Source organism: Myotis nattereri, assembly GCF_964212035.1.
Source record: "Myotis nattereri genome assembly, chromosome: 1".
NCBI lineage: Eukaryota > Metazoa > Chordata > Mammalia > Chiroptera > Vespertilionidae > Myotis > Myotis nattereri.
Window position 1 is genome coordinate 206306645 of NC_138075.1, and position 21799 is coordinate 206328443.

The 21799-nt window shown below is 45.1% G+C and overlaps 2 protein-coding genes across 2 annotated transcripts; both read right to left on the reverse strand.

Moving 5' to 3' along the window:
- Positions 1 to 3578: 3578 nt before the first annotated feature.
- CHRNA9 (cholinergic receptor nicotinic alpha 9 subunit) lies at positions 3579 to 21086 on the reverse strand (the record flags this gene model as incomplete). The annotated part of the gene is made up of 5 exons (XM_081092853.1): positions 3579 to 4322; positions 13969 to 14501; positions 19478 to 19632; positions 20596 to 20741; positions 21023 to 21086. The coding sequence occupies 5 exons, from the start codon at positions 21084 to 21086 to the stop codon at positions 3781 to 3783; spliced, it is 1440 nt and encodes a 479-aa protein (XP_080948979.1). The 3' UTR covers positions 3579 to 3780.
- On the reverse strand, positions 5861 to 10285 carry LOC308520354 (ATP-dependent RNA helicase DHX8-like; the record flags this gene model as incomplete). Its single annotated transcript, XM_081092842.1, is given in 2 exon segments — positions 5861 to 7701; positions 7703 to 10285. Coding segments are annotated over 2 exon segments (3396 nt in total). The 3' UTR covers positions 5861 to 6888.
- Positions 21087 to 21799: the final 713 nt, after the last annotated feature.

Sequence of the window (21799 nt, forward strand, 5' to 3'; positions counted from 1 at the left end):
ATAGAGTTATTTATTAAATTTTCCATGAACTATCCTAATCTGAACACACCATCCATGTCTTGCTGGAACCCTGAACAATGAGGTGAGGAACCTTGGCTGGGGACGGTAAGAGAAAAACAGGGAGGTTTTATCATGGAGTTTATTTTCTAAGGTTTGAGGGGCTTGACTATATTCACAAGCTTATAAGGTTCCTACAGCTTACTTCAAAGGTGTGATCTAAGCTGAAGGAAGACACAGGTAGAGAGTTTTTTGTGAGCCTCTGGAATTGATGACATTACAAGTGGCCTCACCACTGTTGCTCAAGACATTCTAAAACCTGTGTTTCTGGTTTGACCAAGAGTCCATCTGCCGGGTTTGCCTGTGGCTGGTTTGGCAAGTGTCGGTTTGAGCAATGAGCTGATGGAAAAGTAGACAGTCTGACGAAGGAGAAACAAAGGTCAGGACCTCAGCAAACCCTGGCACACCTCGGTGCACCAAGACAGTTAGACGCTGAACAGGGTCATTGGTGTTTTTGAAATTTTGCAAGGCTCTGCCTGACCCGGCCTTGTTCTTGCATTTCTGCAGGTCACTGATTCCATCACACTGATCTGACTCTCAGGCCTCCTTTCTCTTTCTCAAATAATAAAAACTCTGCTCTTCCCTGAAGCTTGAACTCTGTCCTTCCCACTGCCTGCAACCTGGCATTTCCCAGCTCTTCCCCCTCAGATCTCATATGAGCACCACTTCCTCAACAGGCATGCCCAATCCAACCCAGTCCCCCTTTGCTGTCTCCTCCAGAGGGCCCTGCACTTCTCTTTCATAGCAGTCACATCTCAAAATGTATTGAGGTGGAGAATTTTTTACATGGTTTATTATTATTATTATTATTGATTTCCTAGAGGAAGGAAGAGGGAGAGAGAAACATCAATGATGAGAGAGAATCATTCATCGGCTGCCTCCTACATGCCCCCTACTGGGGATCGAGCCCACGAGCTGGGCATGTGCCCTTGACCAGAATCAAACCCAGGACCCTTCTGTGAGCAAGCTGACACTCTATCCACTGAGCCACAGCAGCTAGGGCGAGGTGGAGAATTTTTTTAAGTTTATTATTATTATTATTATTATTATTATTATTATTGATTTTTAAAGGGAGAGGGAGAGATAAAAACATCAATGAAAGTGAGACATCATCGATCAGCTGCCTTCTGCATGACCTCCCACCCCTGGGATCCAGCCTGCAACCTGGACATGTGCCCTGACCTAGAATTGAACCAGCAACCTCTTGGTTCATGGGTCCACACTCAAACCCTGAGCTACACTGGCCGGGCCAGGTGGAAAATTTTATTTAGAAATCCTCCTTTATTTCCTTATAAGCTTTTTGTTTATTTTTACATCTAACTCTTTAATCCATCTGGTGTTTATTTTTATATGTGGGATAGAATAGGCACCCTGTTGCAGTCTGCACTTCTCTAGCACTTTGTTGGACCCTCCTACAGCTCTTCCTTTCATTCACTCATCCATTCAATGATTGTTTAATTACTAATGACTTTGTGCTATGCCCTTCACTGTACACTAGGATAAAAAGAGAAGATCCTTATCATAAAGGATAAGAAGAGAACAATAAGAGGAATCTCTTACCTTTCGGAGACTATTATGCTAAGTGAAATAAGCCAAACTGAGAAAGACAAATATCACATGATCTCACTTATTTGTGGAATCTACTGAACAAAATGAATCTATATATATAAAAGCCTAAGTGACTGTTCAACCAGTAGTTCTCATGCACAGTGCCACCAGGGGGGCGGATGCTCAATGCACAGGCATGGAAACATAGAACAAACTGATGAATCTCAGAGGGAAAGGGGTTGGGGGGAGGGCGGGAAGAGGTTAACCAAAGATCTTATATGCATACTAGAGGCTTGGTGCATGGATACATGCACCAGTGGGGTCCCTCAGCATAGCCTGCAGGGATCGGGCTAAACCTGGCAGTCTGACATCCCCAAAGGGTTCCCGGATTTCGAGAGGGCACAGGCCAGGCCGAGGGATCCCACCAGTGCATGAATCCATGCACTGGGCTTCTAGTTGACCAATAAAATAAGACCTGAAGCATGAAGGCATGGGATAGACAGACATACCTTGATGTGGGTTTGGGAGGAGGAGGAGAGATAAACCAAAGAAATTATATACTTACATGCATAGCCCATGGACACAGGCAATAGGGTGATGAAGACCTGGGGGAGTGGGGGCGTGCGGGCAGGGAGTAGGGGCTGGGTGGAGAGTAAAGGGGAAGAAAATGGGAGACATCTGTAATACTGTCAACAATTTAAAAAATAAAAAAAAATTAAAAAGAGAATAATGGCCCTAGCCAGTTTTTCTCAATGGATAGAGCATCAGCTTGTAGACTGAAAGGTCCCAGGCTTGATTCTGGTCAAGGGCACATGCTCGGGTTGTGGGATTGATCCCCAGTGGGGGGCATGCAGGAGGCAGCTGATCAATGATTCTTTCTCATCATTGATGTTTCTATCTCTCCCTCTCTCTTCCTCTCTGAAATCAATAAAAATATATTTTTTTTAAAAAGAGAGAGAATAATGACAGAGCTTCTGGGCCCTAGGCCTGGGGAGGAACTGAATATACTTGGGGAAGCAGATATGTGAATGGAGAAATGACAGTTTAACAAGGCAAATGCTTTAATGATGTATGATGGTTCTAAGCTTCTGGAATTCTGGCAAAAAAAAATGTGTTTTCATTCTTTTGACTCTCTCATGGTTTGTAGCACTGTGTCCTACCCACTGAAATTACTTAATATATATGTTAACAATGAACTTGAGTGTATATCTTTTTTTTAAGCTTTCACTTATATCCAAAGTTCCAAATGTACGTTCAGCTACTTACTGGATATCTCTACCAGCATATCCCAGAAGCATTTCCAGCTCAAGATGTCCTAAACAGAATTCTTTCCTCCAAAACCTGGTCTTCCTTTATTCCTCACCTCAGTTGTCTGAGATAGAAAGCTCAGAATTATTCTCAATACCACTCTCTCCATAACCGCATATCCAACCAGTCACCAAGTTTTGTCTATTCTAGGTCATAAATACGTTGTGACTCGTTTTCTTATTCCTCTCATCTTGAGTCACGCTTTCATTATCTCTTTCTTGAATTGATAAAACAAAAACAACACATTTCAATAGATCTCTCTACCTCTTCTATCTTATCTCTACAATCTCATAGTCACCACCATCTTATTTCTGAAACATAAATCTGACACTATCATTCCCTTGGTTTAATCCTTTTGTGGATCCCTAATGTTTTCAGGATAAAGTTTAATTTTTAGAAATCAAATTTTAGAAAGCAATATAAGAATCTTATAAACAGCTGCATAATACATTTGAAAACCTAGATGAAATATCTAGAAATGGCTCAATAAAATCATTTCAACCTGGCTATAGTCAAACCTATCCCAAACAAATAATCTAAAACATGGAAAATGTTATATACACAGAATTACTCTGGTTCCTATATTAGTTTTCTATTACTGTTGTAACCGATTACCACAAATTTAATGCCTTAAAAACAACACAGGAAAAATGAAAAGATCCTTGGACTTTGTAACTGTAGATTTATTTTTGTGTAGGTGAGTAGTTTCTATTTAAGTTATGGTTCATTGGGTTTTCTGTTATTTGCAGCCAAATGCAACTTAACTGGTAAAAGTATTTCTGTAATTAAAATAGAGAAGACTTGGAGGAATTATTATTGTAGATCACAGAGAATTCTATTATTTCATCCCCACATACCAAGTGCTCATTAATCTGCTCTTGCTATGATCAAAACAGTCATCACAAACACCATAATGAAAAAAATCCACATGAAGAATCGATCTATGACTTTCGCAACCTTCTTCCATTCACTCCCCTTGGAATTGGTGGCCTTGTGGTCTTTGAGGCACTTGGCAATGTATTCGATATTCCTCGTCAGCACTTTGTACCGTGCACAGTAATTGTCAGCATCCCGTGGGGTCTCACCTTGGCATCCCAAGTCATTCTTTAAGAGTTTGTTCATTTCCTTCTTTCTGGGAAGGTCTTTGTTCCTGGCTGTTTTCAGATTAGCCTCTGGAAGTTTGCCATAAACCTTTGTGAGGCGGCCCCGCTCCCTGTCGTGGCGGGGGCTAAGGCAATTCTCACCCACGTCGTAGACGAACAAGATCCTGGACATGTATTTCAGTATAACCACCCTGGCCCAGTGTGGCACTGGCCGGGCCTCAGCCCCACAGAAGTGGATATTCATCACCATAATGGTCAAGGCAGTGGAGGCTGTGATCAAGGCCATCGTGGCTATGTAGTATTTGCCTGAAAAATATCAACAACCAAGTCAGCTTAAAACTGACCTCATGTTTGGCTCAAAAAAAACAAACCAAACCAAACCAAACCAAACCAAACCAAAACACACTTTTTCTAAGGAAGCCATATACACCAATGAGTACTACTATAGACTTTTGAATCAAACTTCCTGGGTTCAAATGCCAAGTTCTGTCACCCACTAGACTTGTGTCCTGGAACAAGTTATATAATGCTGCTAAGCCTGAGCTTCTTTCTTTGCAAAATGAATATAATACTTGTATCTAACTCATGGGAATATAGTGAAGCTTAACTGCGGTGACTCATGTAAAGTCCTCAGAACTGTCCCTTATACCTACTTAAAAGGTTTTTAAATGTTTGCTGAGATCGTGGTGTGAAAAATGTTCACTTTCGACAGAGAAACAAATAATTAACAATCTCATCCAGTTCTCTGAATTGTCTTCAGGTCTCATTAATGTGAAAGCTCATTACTATTGAATAAGAAGAGACACTGTGTCCTTATCTATTTAACATGTGATCATATAATAAAGTGAATAATCCTGAAAAAAGGAAACAAAGATAAAGGTAAAAATTTATAAAATATAGAACAAAAAAATCCAAGAAAATGAATAACATTGAAAGGGAGCTACTTTTTTAAAATAATGAAATCGATACACTTTTGGTAAGACTGCACATGAAATAGAGGCAGGTGGTAGTGGGGAGAAAGAGGATGCAAAAGAGAAAATAAGAGAATCAAAATTGAGAAAACAATATAATAATCTTATAGTTGCATTTGAAAACCTAGATCAAATTTCTAGAAATATATCAGATGTCAAACATAGCATAAGAAGAAAGAACACTTGATTAGAAATGGAATTAATCAAATATATCTACCCCCCAAACACTCTAGGGCCAAAAGACTTTGTAGGTGAGTTTTGCCAAACTTTTAAGGAACAGATAATTTATTTCATTCAAGTTGTTCCAGAAATAGAAAAAGAGGAAAAACTGCCTGGTTCATTTTGTGAAGTCAATTTAACCTTGATTCCAAAAGTAACAAGAAAGGAAATATTAAGGCCATTTCACTTATAGACATATTTGAGAAAATCCTATAAAAATTATTAGCAAGCTAACTCAATTGGTGTCTTTAAATGATAATTCATCATGATAAAGGAGGGTTTAGCTCAGCATCAGAAAACCTAATTCACTACTTTAATAGAGAGTAAAAGAGAAACCTCACATGCATATCTTAACAGATGGAGATAATGGATTTAATAATATTCATCATCTGTTTATTACTTGTTAAAAGCTCTGAGTAAACTAAAACTAAATGGAACTTGGTAAAGGCTAAGGGCCAGATGCCCAGAGCAAATGCTATACTTATGAAGAGCACTTGAACACGTTTCTATGACTAGAAGTTCATTTCATGAGTGCTACAAATAAATTGTGATTGCTAATAAATATTCTCAAGATCTGTGTGCATCCTTCCTTAAAAAAAAATACATTTTTTTAATCTCTTGTTCTGGATTTTTTATTATTATTTTTTTCCACAAGGAAATAAGATTTAATTCTACAAATTTACAAGCCAAGACAAAACAGAAACGAAATGTGGAAAAGGAGGCCAGCAGTTCAAGACGAGGCCACGTCACCACAGCCCGGGCCGCAGTAGCCCGTCATCCGGGCAGGACCGGGTCTGACCCACAGTCTCCCACTGCTCCTTCTGCTGCTCCTGCAGCTTGTGCTCCCGCTCCAGCTTCCTTTCCAGCTGCTCCAGGCAGTCCCTCTCTCTCCGGGAATGCTCTCTCACCATCTCCCGCCTCTCCCACTCCCAGCGAGCTTCGTCCTGCCCAAAGGTTACCGATCAGAATTTTTTTTTCCATTTTTGTTTCCTTAATAAGAAAATAAATATTATCAGGTCAAGAGAAAGTACAGGGGCTGGACAGGAGCAGGAAGTGGGGCCAACACTTTCAATGAGCTTCATGGCTCTCTCTTCCACACAGTACCAGCTAGGGTATCAGGGTCCCCATTGTGTCCATCTGTCTGCATGTCCAGGTGTCCTGTGCTCACAACCCATTTCCCATCCCAGGGCTGCACGAGTTACCCCTTTCTTGGAGATGATACAATGTACCCGTGTTGGCTGTGAGCCCCAGGTGGCCCCAGTGATTTGAGGTAGTGCGTGCGGACTGGACATTCTGGTCAAACCAGGCATAAATCCCTGTTTCTATTTTACCACAAGGGAAGAAATGCAAATCAAGTTTGGAAAATGTCCAGTTAAGATCGTATCCTCATGGTCAGCTTTTCATCAATAAGAGTGAGTCCAAGCCCTGGACCACTGCCACAGAAGACAAACAAGTCTTGCCTGTCAGCGCTGCCGGAAAGCCCGGGATATTCTCCAGGCATTGGGCTCCTCATAGCGGTTGTACAAGGGCTCCAGGCGCTGCTGCTTCTTCTGCTTGCTTAACTTCGTCGGGTTGGAGACCTTGAAGAAGGCAGGAGCGAACTCAACAAGCCACCGGGGGTCGATGGTGGTGACCTCACGCATGTACTCCTTTGTGGTCAGCACCAGCTCATGGTACACCACCTATTCCGGCTGTCTGTTGAAGAGAGCACTGGAAGGGTGGATGTAGACCATTTGCTGGTCAATCAGTGTCCGGTAACCCTCCTGTGGGTCTTTCTTGGCAGCATTTCGGAAGAATCCACTGCAGATGGCCTTCTGCACTCGGACTGTGGACTTACCGCAGGAAACCACATCCAGCTTGTGTCTGTCCATTATGCCTAACATCTGCTTGCGAATGTCCTGGGCCCGGCGCAGAGAACGAGCTTGGATAAAGTTCTCATAGCACCATGGGTTGGAAAACTTGTTGTTCTTCCAAGAATTGTACACGGCCAACAGGGTGAGGTGGTCTCCTTCGGTTTGGTGGAATTTGGCCTTCTTCTGATCAGCAAGGGCTTGTTTATCCTTGGGCCTGTAAAAAACGTTCTGCACAGACAGCATGGACACAATGGTCAGCATTTCCTCACTGCAGCCCAGATGCACAGACATGATCAGCATTTTGCACAGCATTGGTTCCAGTGGGAATTCTGCCATCCTGCGGCCCAGGCGAGTAAGCAGGCCCTCATCATCCAGGGCCCCCAGTGTGTACAGTTGCTCCATGGCTGTGATTAAGGTTTCCATTGGTGGGGCATTCATGAAGTCAAAGGACAGAAGGTCATTGATGCCCATGGCCTTGAGCGAGAGCACTGTGCTTGCTAAGTTGGTTCTCTGGATTTCTGGCACATTGGTGGTCAGCATTTCATCTCGGTAGGCTCGTTCTGTGTACAGCCTGTAACACTTCCCTGGGCCCGTTCTTCCAGCTCTGCCAGCTCGTTGCTTTGCCTGAGCCTGAGAAATAGGGAGTCACCACGAGCTGGTCGATCCCTGTCTTGGAATTGTAAACTTTCTGCTTCACAAAGCCAGGGTCCACCACATAGTAGATGCCGTCAATAGTCAGCGATGTCTCTGCAATGTTGGTGGCAATCACGACCTTTCTGCTGCCAGGTGGAGCTGGGTCAAAGATTCGGGTCTGCATCTCACTGGGAAGAGCAGAGTACACCGGGAGGATAATCAACTCTGGAACATCAGGTCCCAGGGATTTCATTCTTTCATACAGGATCTCACAGGCAGTGTCGATCTCCTCCTGACCAGTCAGAAAGACCACGATGTCACCTGGTGGTTCTGTTAAATGGATCTGCATGACAGTGATCAAGCTGGCATCCAGATAATCTGCCTCAGGTTCCTTTGTGTACAGTATTTCCACTGGATATGTTCGACCAGGGATGGTGAAGATGGGAGATTCATAGAAGTACTGAGAAAACTTCACTGCATCCAAGGTAGCTGAGGTGACAATCAGCTTCATGTCCTGCCGTTTCTGAACAGTCTTCTTCAACAATCCAAAGAGCACATCAGTGTGAATTGTTCTCTCATGTGCCTCATCCAACACGATGATCGCATACTGCATGAGGTCAGGGTCAGTCAGGCACTCTTGGAGCAACATCCCATCTGTCATGTACTTGATGACTGTTTCAGGGCTGGTACAGTCCTCAAATCGAATGGTATAGCCCACCTCTTGGCCTAAGCAACAACCAAACTCCTCTGACACTCTTTTGGCCACTGACATGGCTGCCACTCTTCTGGGCTGGGTACATCCAATCTTGCCCCTGGAAGTGTAGCCCGCCTCTGCCAGGTACTGGGTGATCTGTGTTGTCTTCCCAAATCCTGTCTCTCTAATACCAATCAGGATCTGATTGTCATGGACAGCCTGGACTAGCTGCTCCTTCAGTTTGTAGATGGGCAGGCTTTCTCTCTGCTCAAGGATTGACATCTGGGTCCTTTTTCCATAAGAAGCTTTGTTGCCCCCAAAGGCATGCTTCTTCCACTCGGGGATGTCATTGGGCATCATCCCAATACCTCTCATGTTGGCAGCAATCTGCCTGCCTTCCATATCATGCAAAGGATCAACCCAATGTTTGTTGAGTCCCATGGGAATAGAATCCATCTCGGCTTCCCGCTGGGCTTGCTTGAGCTCCCGCCTTTCTTTGGCCAAGGCACTCTGCATCATGGCTGCATGAGAGAGCGAGCCATCTGGGTTCTTAACAATTTCAATAGGGTTCATGTCCATGCTTTGCTTGGTGTGCCCTCTCAGGAAGGGAGGCTCTTCCTCAACCAGTTCAATCTCAAGGTCCTCATCTACTTCATCATTTACTTTAGGAAGAATGCCAGTCTCTTCATCAAAGTCTGGAAACTCTTCTTTAGAAAGTACATTAGCAGCAATCATCTGTTTGATCTCCCACTTCTCTGGGTCAGAGATTCCGGTAAGGCGCTTGTGCTCCAGCGAGTCATCCTCTACTGCAGGGGCACTGACGAGGGAGAGGTGAGTGGGTCTGTCTGGATTCCTCATAGAAGTCTCCTCATTGGTCTCCCCGACAAGATTTCGTCGTCGATTTGGGTTTAGATCTTCCCCAGACTCTTGATCCACATCCTTCATGCTCAAACTGGTCTTGGTCCTAGTGAAAGACAACACTTTGACCTTGACTCTCTGGCCTTTGCTCACCACATCAGCCACATTAGCGACACGGCCTTCCCGCCGGAGCTCAGAAATATGCACCAGACCTTCCCACCGCTTCCTTAGTCCCTCTAGCTGCACAAAACATCCAAACTGCATGATGCTGGTAACTTTGCCACTGTAAACGTCCTGGATAGCGGGCTCTTCCGGGGGAGGGCAGTCCACGTGCTTATCCCGCCATCTGTCCAGATTCCTCTCCCATTTGTGTCTGGGGGGACTCTGACTTCTGCTCCTGGACCGATATCTAGACTTCCCTTTATTCCTCTCCAGGGTCCTGGAACGTGATCGAGAGCGGGACCGGTGTCTCCGCTTGAGGTCTCTATCACGGTCTCGTTCTCGGCTCCGGCTCCGCTTCTTCTTCTTTGCCTTGTCCCGGTGCTCGGCATCTCTTTGCTTCTCCTGGCCCGCTGCACTGGGCATTAAAGCCTCCAGCTCTTTCAGGACATCCACAGCGACTTTCACATCATCCTCATCCAGCATGGTCCGAACAGAAGGGTTGTCTGGTTGGCAACGGACTGGAAAGAGTTCTTTCAGCTTTTCTTTCTCAGTTTTGGGTTTAACAACTGGATCTTTGCCAGTAGAAGACTTTGGGGGAGGCTGCATGGTTTGTATGAGACGCAGCAAGTTACTGATAAGAGAATCCGTGAATTCTGCACCATTTTTGACCAGGGAAGTCTTAAAAGTATCAAAGGTGGTATTTTTCTCAGCAAGACTGACGACAAATTCAGCCAGGTCCTTGTCGTTGATCCCCAAGTGATTGTTCAACTCAGTGCAAACCTTCGACACCAAAGACAGATACTCGAGTTTGGCGAGTTCTTCCGCGAGGCCTAGCTCCGTCCCGTTGACCGCTCCCACCAAGGCCACAGCCACCGCCATGGCTACGGCTTCCCCCGCCTCCTCACTCACGGTCGGAATTTTTTAAGCGCTTTACTCTGCCTTCTCCTCTTGCTTCTTCCGTAGCTTCTTTTCCGGGAGAATCTAATGCAAGGTCTTCACTTTCCAAGAGGCCTTTTCCTCACGCAGTGGAGTGAAGCCACCCTGCGCCGACACCGCCGCTGTCGCTTGTCCGGAGTCTGAAGAGAAACTGCAGCAGCGTGTGCCCAGACCATCGTTTTTTATCCTGAGCATCGGCGCAGGATGATGACGTATTCTCCAGGTTCCAGCTGGAGCCAGTCAGGGGCGGGCGCCCAGCCCCGCCCCGCCCCGCCCCGCCCTGCCCAGTTGTCCCTTGCAGCCTGGTCGAGTCTGGGCGCGGGGGCACTGGTCTCTGGCGCCCCCTCGTGGCTCTTCCCCTGCAGTGCCGACCGGAGCCTGCTGCTCCTCACACAGAGCAAAGCCGCCCTGCCAGGTGGTCAGTGGTTAGAGCAAAGTGCTCTGTCCCGGGGTTGGGCAGGGAGGGCGTGTGGTGATTGCGGTTTGGATTTGGGGGCGTGCAGGAGGCATCCGGTGGTTCAGTCCCACATCAATGTTTCTCTCCCTTCCTCTCTTCAAAAATCAATTTAAAAATAGGCTGGGGCGGCAGCCCTAGATGGTTTGACTCAGTGGATAGAGCATCGGCCTGTGGACTGAAAGGTCTCGGTTCGACTCCAGTCAAGGGCACATACCCGGGTTGCGGGCTTGATCCCCAGTGTGGGGCCTGCAGGAGGCTGCTGATCAATGGTTCTCTCTTGTCTCTCATCATTCATTTTTTTCTCTCTCTCTCACTCTTTCTTCCTCTCTCAAATCAGTAAAAATATATTTTAAAAAAAGAAATATAAGAACCACCCTAGCCAGTTTGGCTCAGAGGATAGAGTGTCGGCCCATGCGCTGAGGAGTCCCGGGTTCAATTCCTGTCAAAGGCATGTACGTTGGTTGCAGGCTTGACCCCCGCCCTGGTTGGGTCGTGCAGAAGGCAACCAATGGATGTGTCTCTCTCATACCAATGTTTCTCTCTCTGTCTCTCCCCCTCCCTTCTACTCTCTCTAAAAAATATTTTTAAAAATTTTTTAATTATTTTTTTAAATTAAATCTTTATTGTTCATATTATTACAGTTGTTCCTCTTTTTTCCCCACATAGATCCCCTCCACCCAGTTCCCACCCCACCCTCTGCCCTCGCCCCCACCCCCACTGTCCTCATCCATAGGTGCATGATTTTTGTCCAGTCTCTTCCCGCACCCCCCACACCCATATCCCCCCCGAGAATAGTCAGTCCACTCCCTTTCTATGCCCCTGATTCTATTATATTCACCAGTTTATTCTGTTCATCAGATTATTTATTCACTTGATTTTTTTAGGTTCACTTGTTGATAGATGTGTATTTGTTGTTCATAATTTGTATCTTTACCTTTTTCTTCTTCTTCCTCTTCTTAAAGTATACCTTTCAGCATTTCATATAATATTGGTTTTCTGGTGATGAACTCCTTTAGGTTTTTCTTATCTGTGAAGCTCTTTATCTGACCTTCAATTCTGAATGATAGCTTTGCTGAGTAAAGTAATCTTGGTTGTAGGTTCTTGCTATTCATCACTTTGAATATTTCTTGCCACTCCCTTCTGGCCTGCATAGTTTCTGTTGAGAAATCAGCTGAAAGTCGTATGGATACTCCAAAAAAAAAATACATTTTTATATTATCACAGAAATAGAAGAAGTAATGCTTGCAAAATTTCCAACACATGTCCCGAGACATTGCTTTTCAGAACTGAGGCAGCTTGCTGTTGAATGTCACTGCTAAAGAAGGGAGAGGGATTTACCAATTGGTGCTGCCTCAAATAGGGTTATGATTGGATATCATCACTGTCCATCATTTCTGCCTCTCAGAAGAGGTCATAAAAAATGCCAATATACCTCCTCTTTAGTGGTGCGATGGGGATTAGAGAACCTTCTGTGTCTATCTCTTAAAAAGGTGTGTGTGTATGTCTGTGTGTGTGTCTGTGTTTTGCTTGGAGAGATGTAAGAAACAAACCTCCAAACAGAGAAATCAATGTAGTAACATCTGAATCCTATATAAGAAAAACGTAGTATGCAAATTGTCCCCTTGACTGGGAGTGCATCAAGGAGTTCTACCAGGGGGCAGGGCCGGCCAGGGGGAAGGAAGGAGGCCCTGGCTGGCTTCCGGAAGCCACCAGGGACCCTACCAGTGCATGACTTTCATGCACTGAGTCTCTAGTATTAAATAATACGGGATTCAGTGGAGGGTAAAGGAGCAATGCAATATCCCTTTGATATTGGTCTGTAAGTCTCTGGTTCTGAAATTTCTCCTCATTGCCTACTTTAAGGAACTAAAAAATAGGTCTAGTTTTTTATTTGGGTAAGCAACTTTTTTAAAATTTATTTTTTATTTTTAAATATATTTTTATTGATTTAAGAGAGGAAGGGAGAGGGAGAGATAGAAGCATCAATGATTAAGAGAGAATCATTGATCGGGCTGCCTCCTGCACACCCCCTACTGGGGACAGAGCCTGCAACCCAGGCATGTCCCGTTGACCCAAATCGAACCCAGGACCCTTCAGTCTGAAGGCAGGCACTCTATCCACTGATCCAAATCAGTTAGGGCAGGGTAAGCATCTTTTACAATAACACAGCATTGACATAGGGGTGTTGCAGCTGAGTGATATCCTTGGTGGCAGGGTGTAGGTATTGAAGGTGTTAGGAGGGAACTCAGAATGAGGTAGGTAAAAAAAAAAATACAGGAGACAGGAATGGTAGTCTCAGTCTACACTCTACCCTTAGGAGGACATTTCATTATTGCAGATTTTTTAAAATGTAATCCACTTTAGAATCACCTCAGATTCTCAAATCTTGCCCAAGATTGCTAAATTAAACTTTATAGATATAGGAACCTGAATTTTTACAAGCCCTCACACACCTATTATACCCAATAAAGGTTGAGAATTATTCTTTTAAGGGTAGATGGTAGGCTTAAAACCAGTTCATTTCTAACGCGTTTACCATTCTTCCCAAGGAGAGGCCCCTTGTGATGTGAAAAGATAAAAAGAGTCACTCTTTACTCAGTACTTATCATATGCTGGGCTCTGAGCTAAGCAATGGCACATGAGGTAGCAGTTACATGAATTTTGCTGATGAGGTAGCAGAGACTCAAAGATTAAATAACTTGTCAAAGATTGATCAAGGAATGAATGGTGAAGTCAGAGTTCAAATGTAGATTTCTTTTGACTTTAAAAAATCAAGGCCTTAAACTCAAAATCACCCAGAACGCTTCTTAAAACAGATGCCAGCCCTCACCCTCAGGGTCCCCAATTCATTAGGTCTAGGGTGGGCCCTGAGAATTTGCATTTCTTAAAAAGATGCTGATGCTGTGGGCCTGGGGACCTCCCTTTGAGAACCATTGCTCTAAACTATATTGCCCCTCAATCTTCTTTTGGGTCCATCTGGAGACCACAAGGCCAGTTTTGTTTCCAACAGCCACACCTGTATTCAAGGATGCCAACTGAAGACACTAGATGAAGTATGTGACAGCCTGTGTTGAGTGTGAAGCTGGGCTAACTGTTATAAGTTAAAAGGCATGCATATCACTGCAGTCACTACAAAGTTGGGCTCAAAGTGTAAGGCACTTGAACTCACCTATCAGAGGGACGTTTTCTGAGGCCGGCATGATCTCTGCCACCATGAGCTGAAATACAGTCATGGCCAAAAGGATGGTCACTCCCAGGGAGACCTTTTCCCCAGAGGCTGCAGGGAGATAAAAACTCAAGGGAGCCAGAAAAGAGATGAGGACGCAGGGGATGAGGAGGTTGACGATATAGAAGGAGGACCTCCTCTTCAGAAGGAGAGTGAATGTCACATCGGGGTAAGGCTCAGAGCAGCAGCCATAGGAGATCACGTTCCTCACCGCAGGCATGCCATGGACCTCCCACTCCACATCCTCAATGAAGTCGGAGAGGTCTCCAGTGTCCAGGGCGTTGAATATGTCCACCTGATTGCCATTGTAGGTCCAGGAGCCAAAGGTCAGGTTGCACTGCTGGTTATCAAAGGGGAAGTAGGTGACGTCCACCACACAGGAGCTTTTGGTGATGGCTGGTGCGTCCCAGGTGATCAGCCCGTCATACCGCAGGACCACATTGGTGTTCACGGGCTCGGAAGATTCATCGTCAGCCCTGAAAGTTAGAGGAAGAAAATGAAAGCAGCTTGCTGGAATAACTCACCAACTTCCCATTCCAGACAGCTCACCACCCTGTGTCCATCACTTTAATGTCTTTGGCTATGGGTCACCATTCTCCCTGTTACTTTGGCATGAAAATCTGAAATCAACTCTAATTTTCTCTTCTCCTTCATCTCCTGTGATTAGTGAGGGGCAAGTTGTCTTGGACTCTTCCTTAAAAGCATCTCTGCTTTATGTCCCTTCCTCTCTATTCCCAATACCACTCTGCTGGTCCAGGTATAATGACTTATAAATCCAGACAAAATATAAACCTGTCAAAGCTAAAATCTGAAAGGGAGGTTCTGCTTACTTGATTTTGTTAACTTTGGGCCCAAGAATATTAAGGCAACTTTTTGTTGCTGTTGGAAAAGTTTTACATGTGTAGTAGAACTTTTGGAAAACATGGACAAAATTTTATTCACCTAGAATTTAAGATATAATAATTTATTCTGGATAAATGTTCTTTTTGCTTTGTCAACATTTATGCCTGGCAATTTGAGATACAGAATTTTTACTTTCCTTTGGGGATTTCTCTTTCTCCACCACCATTGCAAGGCATATTGACTGTTGATCAAGTCAGGAGTTATGACCTTCTGTTCGGGGACAGACAGCCAAAGATAACTCTATAGGAAGGTAGTATATCCTGACCTCACTTTATTTTCTCCCTTTAATTGCACACTGGTGCTCCCCAGAAGCCAGAGGGAAGAGTTTAAAGGCATTCCTATTTATTTACTTTAAAACCAATATCTTATTGTTTTATCTCCCTGGTTTCTCTGATCAGATTTTATAGCTCAAAACTTGCAATGATTTCTTATTGTCCACCAAATACTCCAAGCCTCCTTAGTTTAATGTCCCAGATGTTCCATGATCTACTCCCATCTCACTTTCCAGCCTGACGTCTCCCACGGTCTCCTTCACTCACACTCCACCAACCAGGGCTGAAACCCTAACGCACCCTGTGAGCTTCCCTCCTTCACTCAAACCCTTTCTTCTGTCTATAATATTTTGCATGAACAAATCTAATACATTGTTCAAAACTCACTTCTTAAAGCAGTAGTAATGTCAACTGTAATTAATAAATAAAATTTTAAAGTAAATTTTAAAAAAGATTCACCTCCTATGAGAAGCCTTCCCTGCCTCTCCAGTCAGATTAAATATCCATCGTTTGTTTTGTGTTTTTTTAAAAAAATATTTTATTGATTTCAGAGAGGAAGGGAGATAAAGAGAGAGATAGAAACATCAATGATGAAAGAGTCGTTGATTGGCTGCTTCCTGCGCACACACACACACACACACACACCACCCCCACTGGGGATCGAGCCTCCATGTGCCCTGACAGGGAATCAAACCATGACCTCCTGGTTCATAGGTCGACTCTCAACCACTGAGCCACGCCAGCCAGGCCAGAGACTGAGTTTTAAAACCCTAATTTATTCTTCAACACACTACAGAATGCCTTGCCCAGAAGAAAGATTTGACGAAGAGACGTAGGTAGGTAGGTAAATGGGTTGCTTGAATAATTAAGGCCCATTCTCCTGGAGAAAGTGTCATGACATCATAGAAATGTCACCAAGAGATTTTGGTTCAAAACCTGGTTCAGGTTTTATAACCTGGAGCAAGTTACATCTCACCTGTAAAAGTAAGGAGTATAATACTTTAAAGTTTCCTTTTGAACATTAGATTAAGTAAGTAAATTATATGTATTAATTTCTATTGCTATTGTAACAAATTCCATAAACCTAGTGTCTTAAAACAATACAAATGGAGCATCTCTCGAGTTCTGAGAGGCCAGAAATCCTAAAATCAAGATGCAGACAAGGCTGCACTTCTGTGGAGGCTCTGAAGGACTGTCCCTTTCCTGGTCTTTTCCGGCTCCTCGAGGCTGCCTGCATTCCATGGAGCAGGGCATCACTCTGCCCTCTGCTTCCTTCATGGCATCTCCTACTCTGACCCTCCTGTCCCTCTTTTATAAGAATTCCTGTTTACACTGGGCCCAGCTGGGTAATCTCCTCACTCAAATCCTTGCGGTAATCACACCTGCAAACTCCCCTTTGCCTCATAAGGTAACATATTCACGGGTTTCCAGGATTAGGGTGTGGACACTTCGGGGGCGGTTATTCTATCTACCACCCTTTGCAAAGCCCCAACTCTGCCTGACACATAGTATGTGTCCAGTATGTGTTCCTTTCTTCTCTTCCCCTTCCCTGTGTTTCTAACTGGGCTCCGTGTTCTCAACCAGAATATGAAACATGACAGGGACCAACTTTCAAAATGGAGGTTGACAGAACAGGATGACCCTGAGGATATGTCATTTGTTTCCCTTTTCTTCCCTTTCCTCGGCCACTCAGTGCCCTCCAGGCAGCCCCTCGCCCCCTTGGAGCTGATCAAAGACTGAGCTGATCTTAGTCGCCTTGCACTTGTGCACACAGGTCTTTCCCGGTGGGGGCTGTAAGGATCCCACCCCGGAACCGGAACCGGAGGAGTGGGCTGGTGAAGGAGAGAACAGTGAGTCCGCCAGTTCTTTCGGTCACCAGAGCGCCTGGGCCCTCAGCGTAGACTCGTCTGTGCACTCAGTCCCACCATCCATCCCACCAGTGCCGCTTCCTGAAGGGGCACTCGTGCCCACTTGCAGGCTGAGCTCTCTCTTAGGAGAGATCCCCTGAGCTGCCCCTCACTCACCTTGTTCTGAGCCCAAGAGGAGCCTTTCCCAGCCCATGGAAACTTGAGTTCCAGAACAAAAAGAGATCGAAGCTCCTTTGACAACAGGTGGAGCAACTGAGCCTGAATTGTGACAGAACAAGCTGGCTCCTTCTCAAACTGTGGTCCACGGACCAGCAGCTCTAAAATCTGGAGCTTATAAAAGTGCAGAATAAAAAACTCTAGCCTAGACCCACTGTCTCAGAATCCGTATTTTGATTAGCGCCTTGGGTGATTCATGTGTGCTTTAAAGTTTGAGGAACATAAACCTTACCTACATTTACTTAAGGCTCCTTGCTCTGAGATCAGCCAACTGGTGACCTTATAACTTCGTTCCTCCTCCTCTCCATACAAAGTCCAGTATCCATAGGCCAGCTTCCAGCTGGTCCATCCCGATTTAATCTGAGTAGTATCATTGTTATTGATACGTGATCTTGGAGAAGAAAACACTACTATTATGTGTTGAATTGTGTCCCTCCCTAAATTCGTATGTTGAAATCCTAGCCCTCAGCACCTCAGAATGTGACCTTATTCAGAATAGAGTCATTATAGAAGTAATTAGCTAAGATGAGGTATAGTAGGGTGGATACTTAATCCAGCACAGCTGCTGTCCTTATAGAAGGAAACTTGTGTGCCTGGCCCCTGTGGCTCAGTTGGTTGAACATCGTCTCATACACCAGGAGGTCACTGGTTTGATTCCCAGTCAGGGCACATGCCTGAGTTGCTGGTTCAATCCCCAGTGTTTCTCTCTCATCGATGTTTCTCTCTCTCTCTCCCTCTGCCTTCCTCTCTCTGATATCAATTAAAGAAAAAAACATATTAAAAGGGAACATGTGGCCCAGACAGTACAGAGAAAATGCCATGGGAAGATGAAGCAGAGATCAGGGTGATGCTTCTGTAAGTCAAAGAACAAAGACTGCTACCAACCGCCAGAGGCCAGGGGAGAGGCCGGGCACAGATTTTTTTTTTTAATTTCTTTATTGATTAAGGTATTACATATGTGTCCTTATCCCCCCATTACCCCCAACCTCCCCACTCATGCCCTCAGCCCCCTGTTGTCTGTGTCCCTTGGTTATGCTTATATGCATGCATACAAGTCCTTTGGTTGATCTCTCCCACTTACCCCCACCCTCCCCTACCTTCCCTCTGAGGTTTGACAGTCTGATTGATGCTTCTTTGTCTCTGGATCTGTTTTTGTTCATCAGTTTGTGTTGTTCATTATAATCCAGAAATGAGTGAGATCATGTGATTTTATCTTTCACTGACTGGCTTATTTCACTTAGCATAATGCTCTCCAGCTCCATCCATGCTGTTGCAAATGGTAGGAGTTCCTTCCTTTTTACAGCAGCATAGTATTCCATTGTGTAGATGTTTTTCAATCCATTCGTCTGCTAATAGGCACTTAGGCTGTTTCCAAATCTTAGCCATGGTGAATTGTGCTGCTAAGAACATAGGGGTGCATATATCCTTTCTGATTGGTGTTTCTGGTTTCTTGGGATATATTCCTAGAGGTGGGATCACTGGGTCAAATGGGAGTTCCATTTTTAGTGTTTTGAGGAAACTCCGTACTGTTCTCCACAGTGGCTGCACCAGTCTGGTGGGCACAGAGTCTTCCGCATTACCCTCAGAAGGAACCAGCCTAGCAGGCACCTTACCCTGATCATGCACGTCTAGCCTCCAGACTGTGAGCTAACACATCTCTGTTGTTTAAGCCCCTGCCTCCCGCCCCCAGTTTGAGGTACTTTGTTACAGTAGATCTGGAAAACGAATACAGCCTCTATACAGTTCTTACCTGAAAAGGGGAATGTAGCTCCAAGCTTTTATGAACTACCATCTTATCATCTAAGATTTTATGACCATTATTTTAGGGCCTAGAAACAGAAATTGACATTTGACTTGTTTTGTTTTTAAATGATGGAACATCTTTTGTTAATTGATTTCAGAGAGTTAGGGAGAGGGAGAGAGAGATAGAAACATCAATGATGAGAGAGAGTCATTGATCCACTGCCTCCTGCACATCCCACAGAGGGGATGGAGCCCCCCCCCCCCCCCAAGCTGGGCATATGTCCTGACCGGGAATTGAACCAATGGCCTCCTGGTTCCGGGCTCGATGCTCAACCACTGAGCTACACTGGCCAGGTGACTTACACATGTTTTAAATATTCCTTCTCCATTATGTTTAAATCCTGTTACATCAACAAGTTCATTCCTGAGAAGCTAGTGATTTGCACTTACTTGTTGTACAGGACAATGTCCGGCCTCCACACCAGGTCGCTGGGGATCCTGATCGAGTCCAGGCCGTCATACTGGTCTCGATCCCACGTGAGATAGGCATCATGCCAGGTTTGGCGGATCCATAAGTAGGCGGTCAGAATTTGGTTCCTTTCATCCTGCACAATTGACCCAGATGTAATTTTAGCCAGTGGACACCTCAGCTGGCCCTCCATCTCTAGAACACTTATTCTTCACATGGAATTCCAAGAGCACTGCTCTTTTTTCTGTGAGTGAGAGCTCTCTCAGTCTAGCCCCTTGACTGACTGCCAAGGCCATATTTTTTCTGCTATATTTAGTGTTTGGAATGTTAAGTGGACAAATACTTAAGTCATCAAATCTTTGCACGAATCCACTGCCCAAATTTCTCCAAAAAACAATTATCAGGTGATTCATTTGAATGAGAAAGTCAGGAAATATTTACAATGGACAGAAGAAAAATCAAGATTCGTAACTTTGTGTAATTAAACACATATAAGCAGTAAATAAGGTATGTCATCTTAAAACACCACCTTTGTGTTTATTAAATTGGAATAAAATGCACATAACATAAAATGCACATAACATAATATGCACATAACACACAACTCACCATTTTAACCATCTTAAAGATTTACATTTTAATTATTTGGTGGCTTCCAGAAGATTCCCAGTGTTGTGCACCCATCACCACTATCTAATTCCAGAACATTATGTCACCCAAATAAGAAACCCTAAGACTGTCAAGCAGTCACTCCCTGGTCCCCTGTCTTTTCCACCGCCCCTGGCAACCGATACTCTGCTCTGCCTCTGTGGGTTTGCCTATTTTGGACATTTCATAGAGACGCAGTCATGCAATATGTAACACCCTCTATCTTTAGATGATCTAAAACTATTACTGTTAATGGCCGGGATAGGTAACAATTAGCAAAATTAATTTTGAAGAACGCTTCCTTCCCCGGGTGTCCCCCTCTCCCACCCGCTTGCACACAGAGCTGTCTGTTCTCCTTCCCTCTCAAATTCCCAGTTAAAACATCTCTTTGAAAAGCACTGTTAGCTTCTTCTAAGCAATGTGCCGAAGAGGCACCACTTTGTGTACTCACCACGTCCTTAATCTGGGAAAGTGTAATCTGCAGCGTGACATTCAGGACCTTGTCTGTGTCTTCTACTGGACGAAGAGCATTGGAATAATCTTCAAAAAGGTCATTGAATAACTTCTGAGCGTATTTCCCATCTGCTGCTCCTACGACTGCTCAAAAAGAGGGACCTGATCAACACTCAGCGCCGTGTGTGTCTCAAGGCAAAGAACAACAGACCGAGGGCTGGAATTGGGGGCGACCCAGCATCAGCTAGGGACAAGCTTTGGAGGAGGAGTTTTTTCCTACCTTGCACTACGGGACCAGGGCTAGTCAGTAAGAAGACACTTCCCTACAGCTAGATCATGGATTCTGCGTCCTGGCCCACCCCACCTCCCACCAAAGAAGTGGCCCCAGATGAGCAGAGGTGGGTACCCACCCACCAGTCTCATACCTCTCAGTCTGGAGGCAGCAAAGCAAATCCAACAAAAGGAGATACAGGAATGGGGCCAGTTCATCTTTTTTCTGAGCCTCTATAAATTCCCAGCCAGGCAGCGCTGTCTTCCACTTCCCTCCGTGAATGGGAAGGGTCTGGGCACAGCTCTGGGGCAGTCTCCGCAGCCGCCGATGGAGCGATGGAGCATTCAGTTTGCACTGCACGGAGGGCCCCAGGTCCCGAGATCCCTCCCCTCTGGTAATCGGAGATGGGCAGTGCCAGCAGCTGAGATGCCAGGAGTCCCAGGAGGGCTAGGTGAGGCCGTGCTGCTCTGGGAGGGCCATCCCACCCTTAGCAGGAACATCCAGACCACACTCTCAGGGGAAGAGATTCCATCTTAAAAGATTGGGTACTTTCTACCCCTGCAGCAGTCAGATTCAGCCTGCGTCTGGGGCTGAGGGAAGCTGAACAGACCCAGCCACGGGCAGCCATCTGGAAAGGCCACGTGTGCTCTGAGCAGCACGTAAAGACGGAAAGAGCAGCAGTTCCATGATCTCCAGAACAGATCAGCTTTCCTTTCTGCCGTCTGCTTCGCATCCCTGCCTCAGTTGTCCCCTGGAGCACGGATCCGGGAGGGTATGTGTGAGTCTATGTGTGAGGGGGTGATGGGTAGGAGAAGCGGCAGACTGTGATTTGGTCCTGTGTTGGATGACCAGCCCAAACCCTTCCTAGCTCTATAATACCGAGCCTTCCTGAGGCAGACACTGGGGGGACACTGTGCCCCCTTCCCCAGCT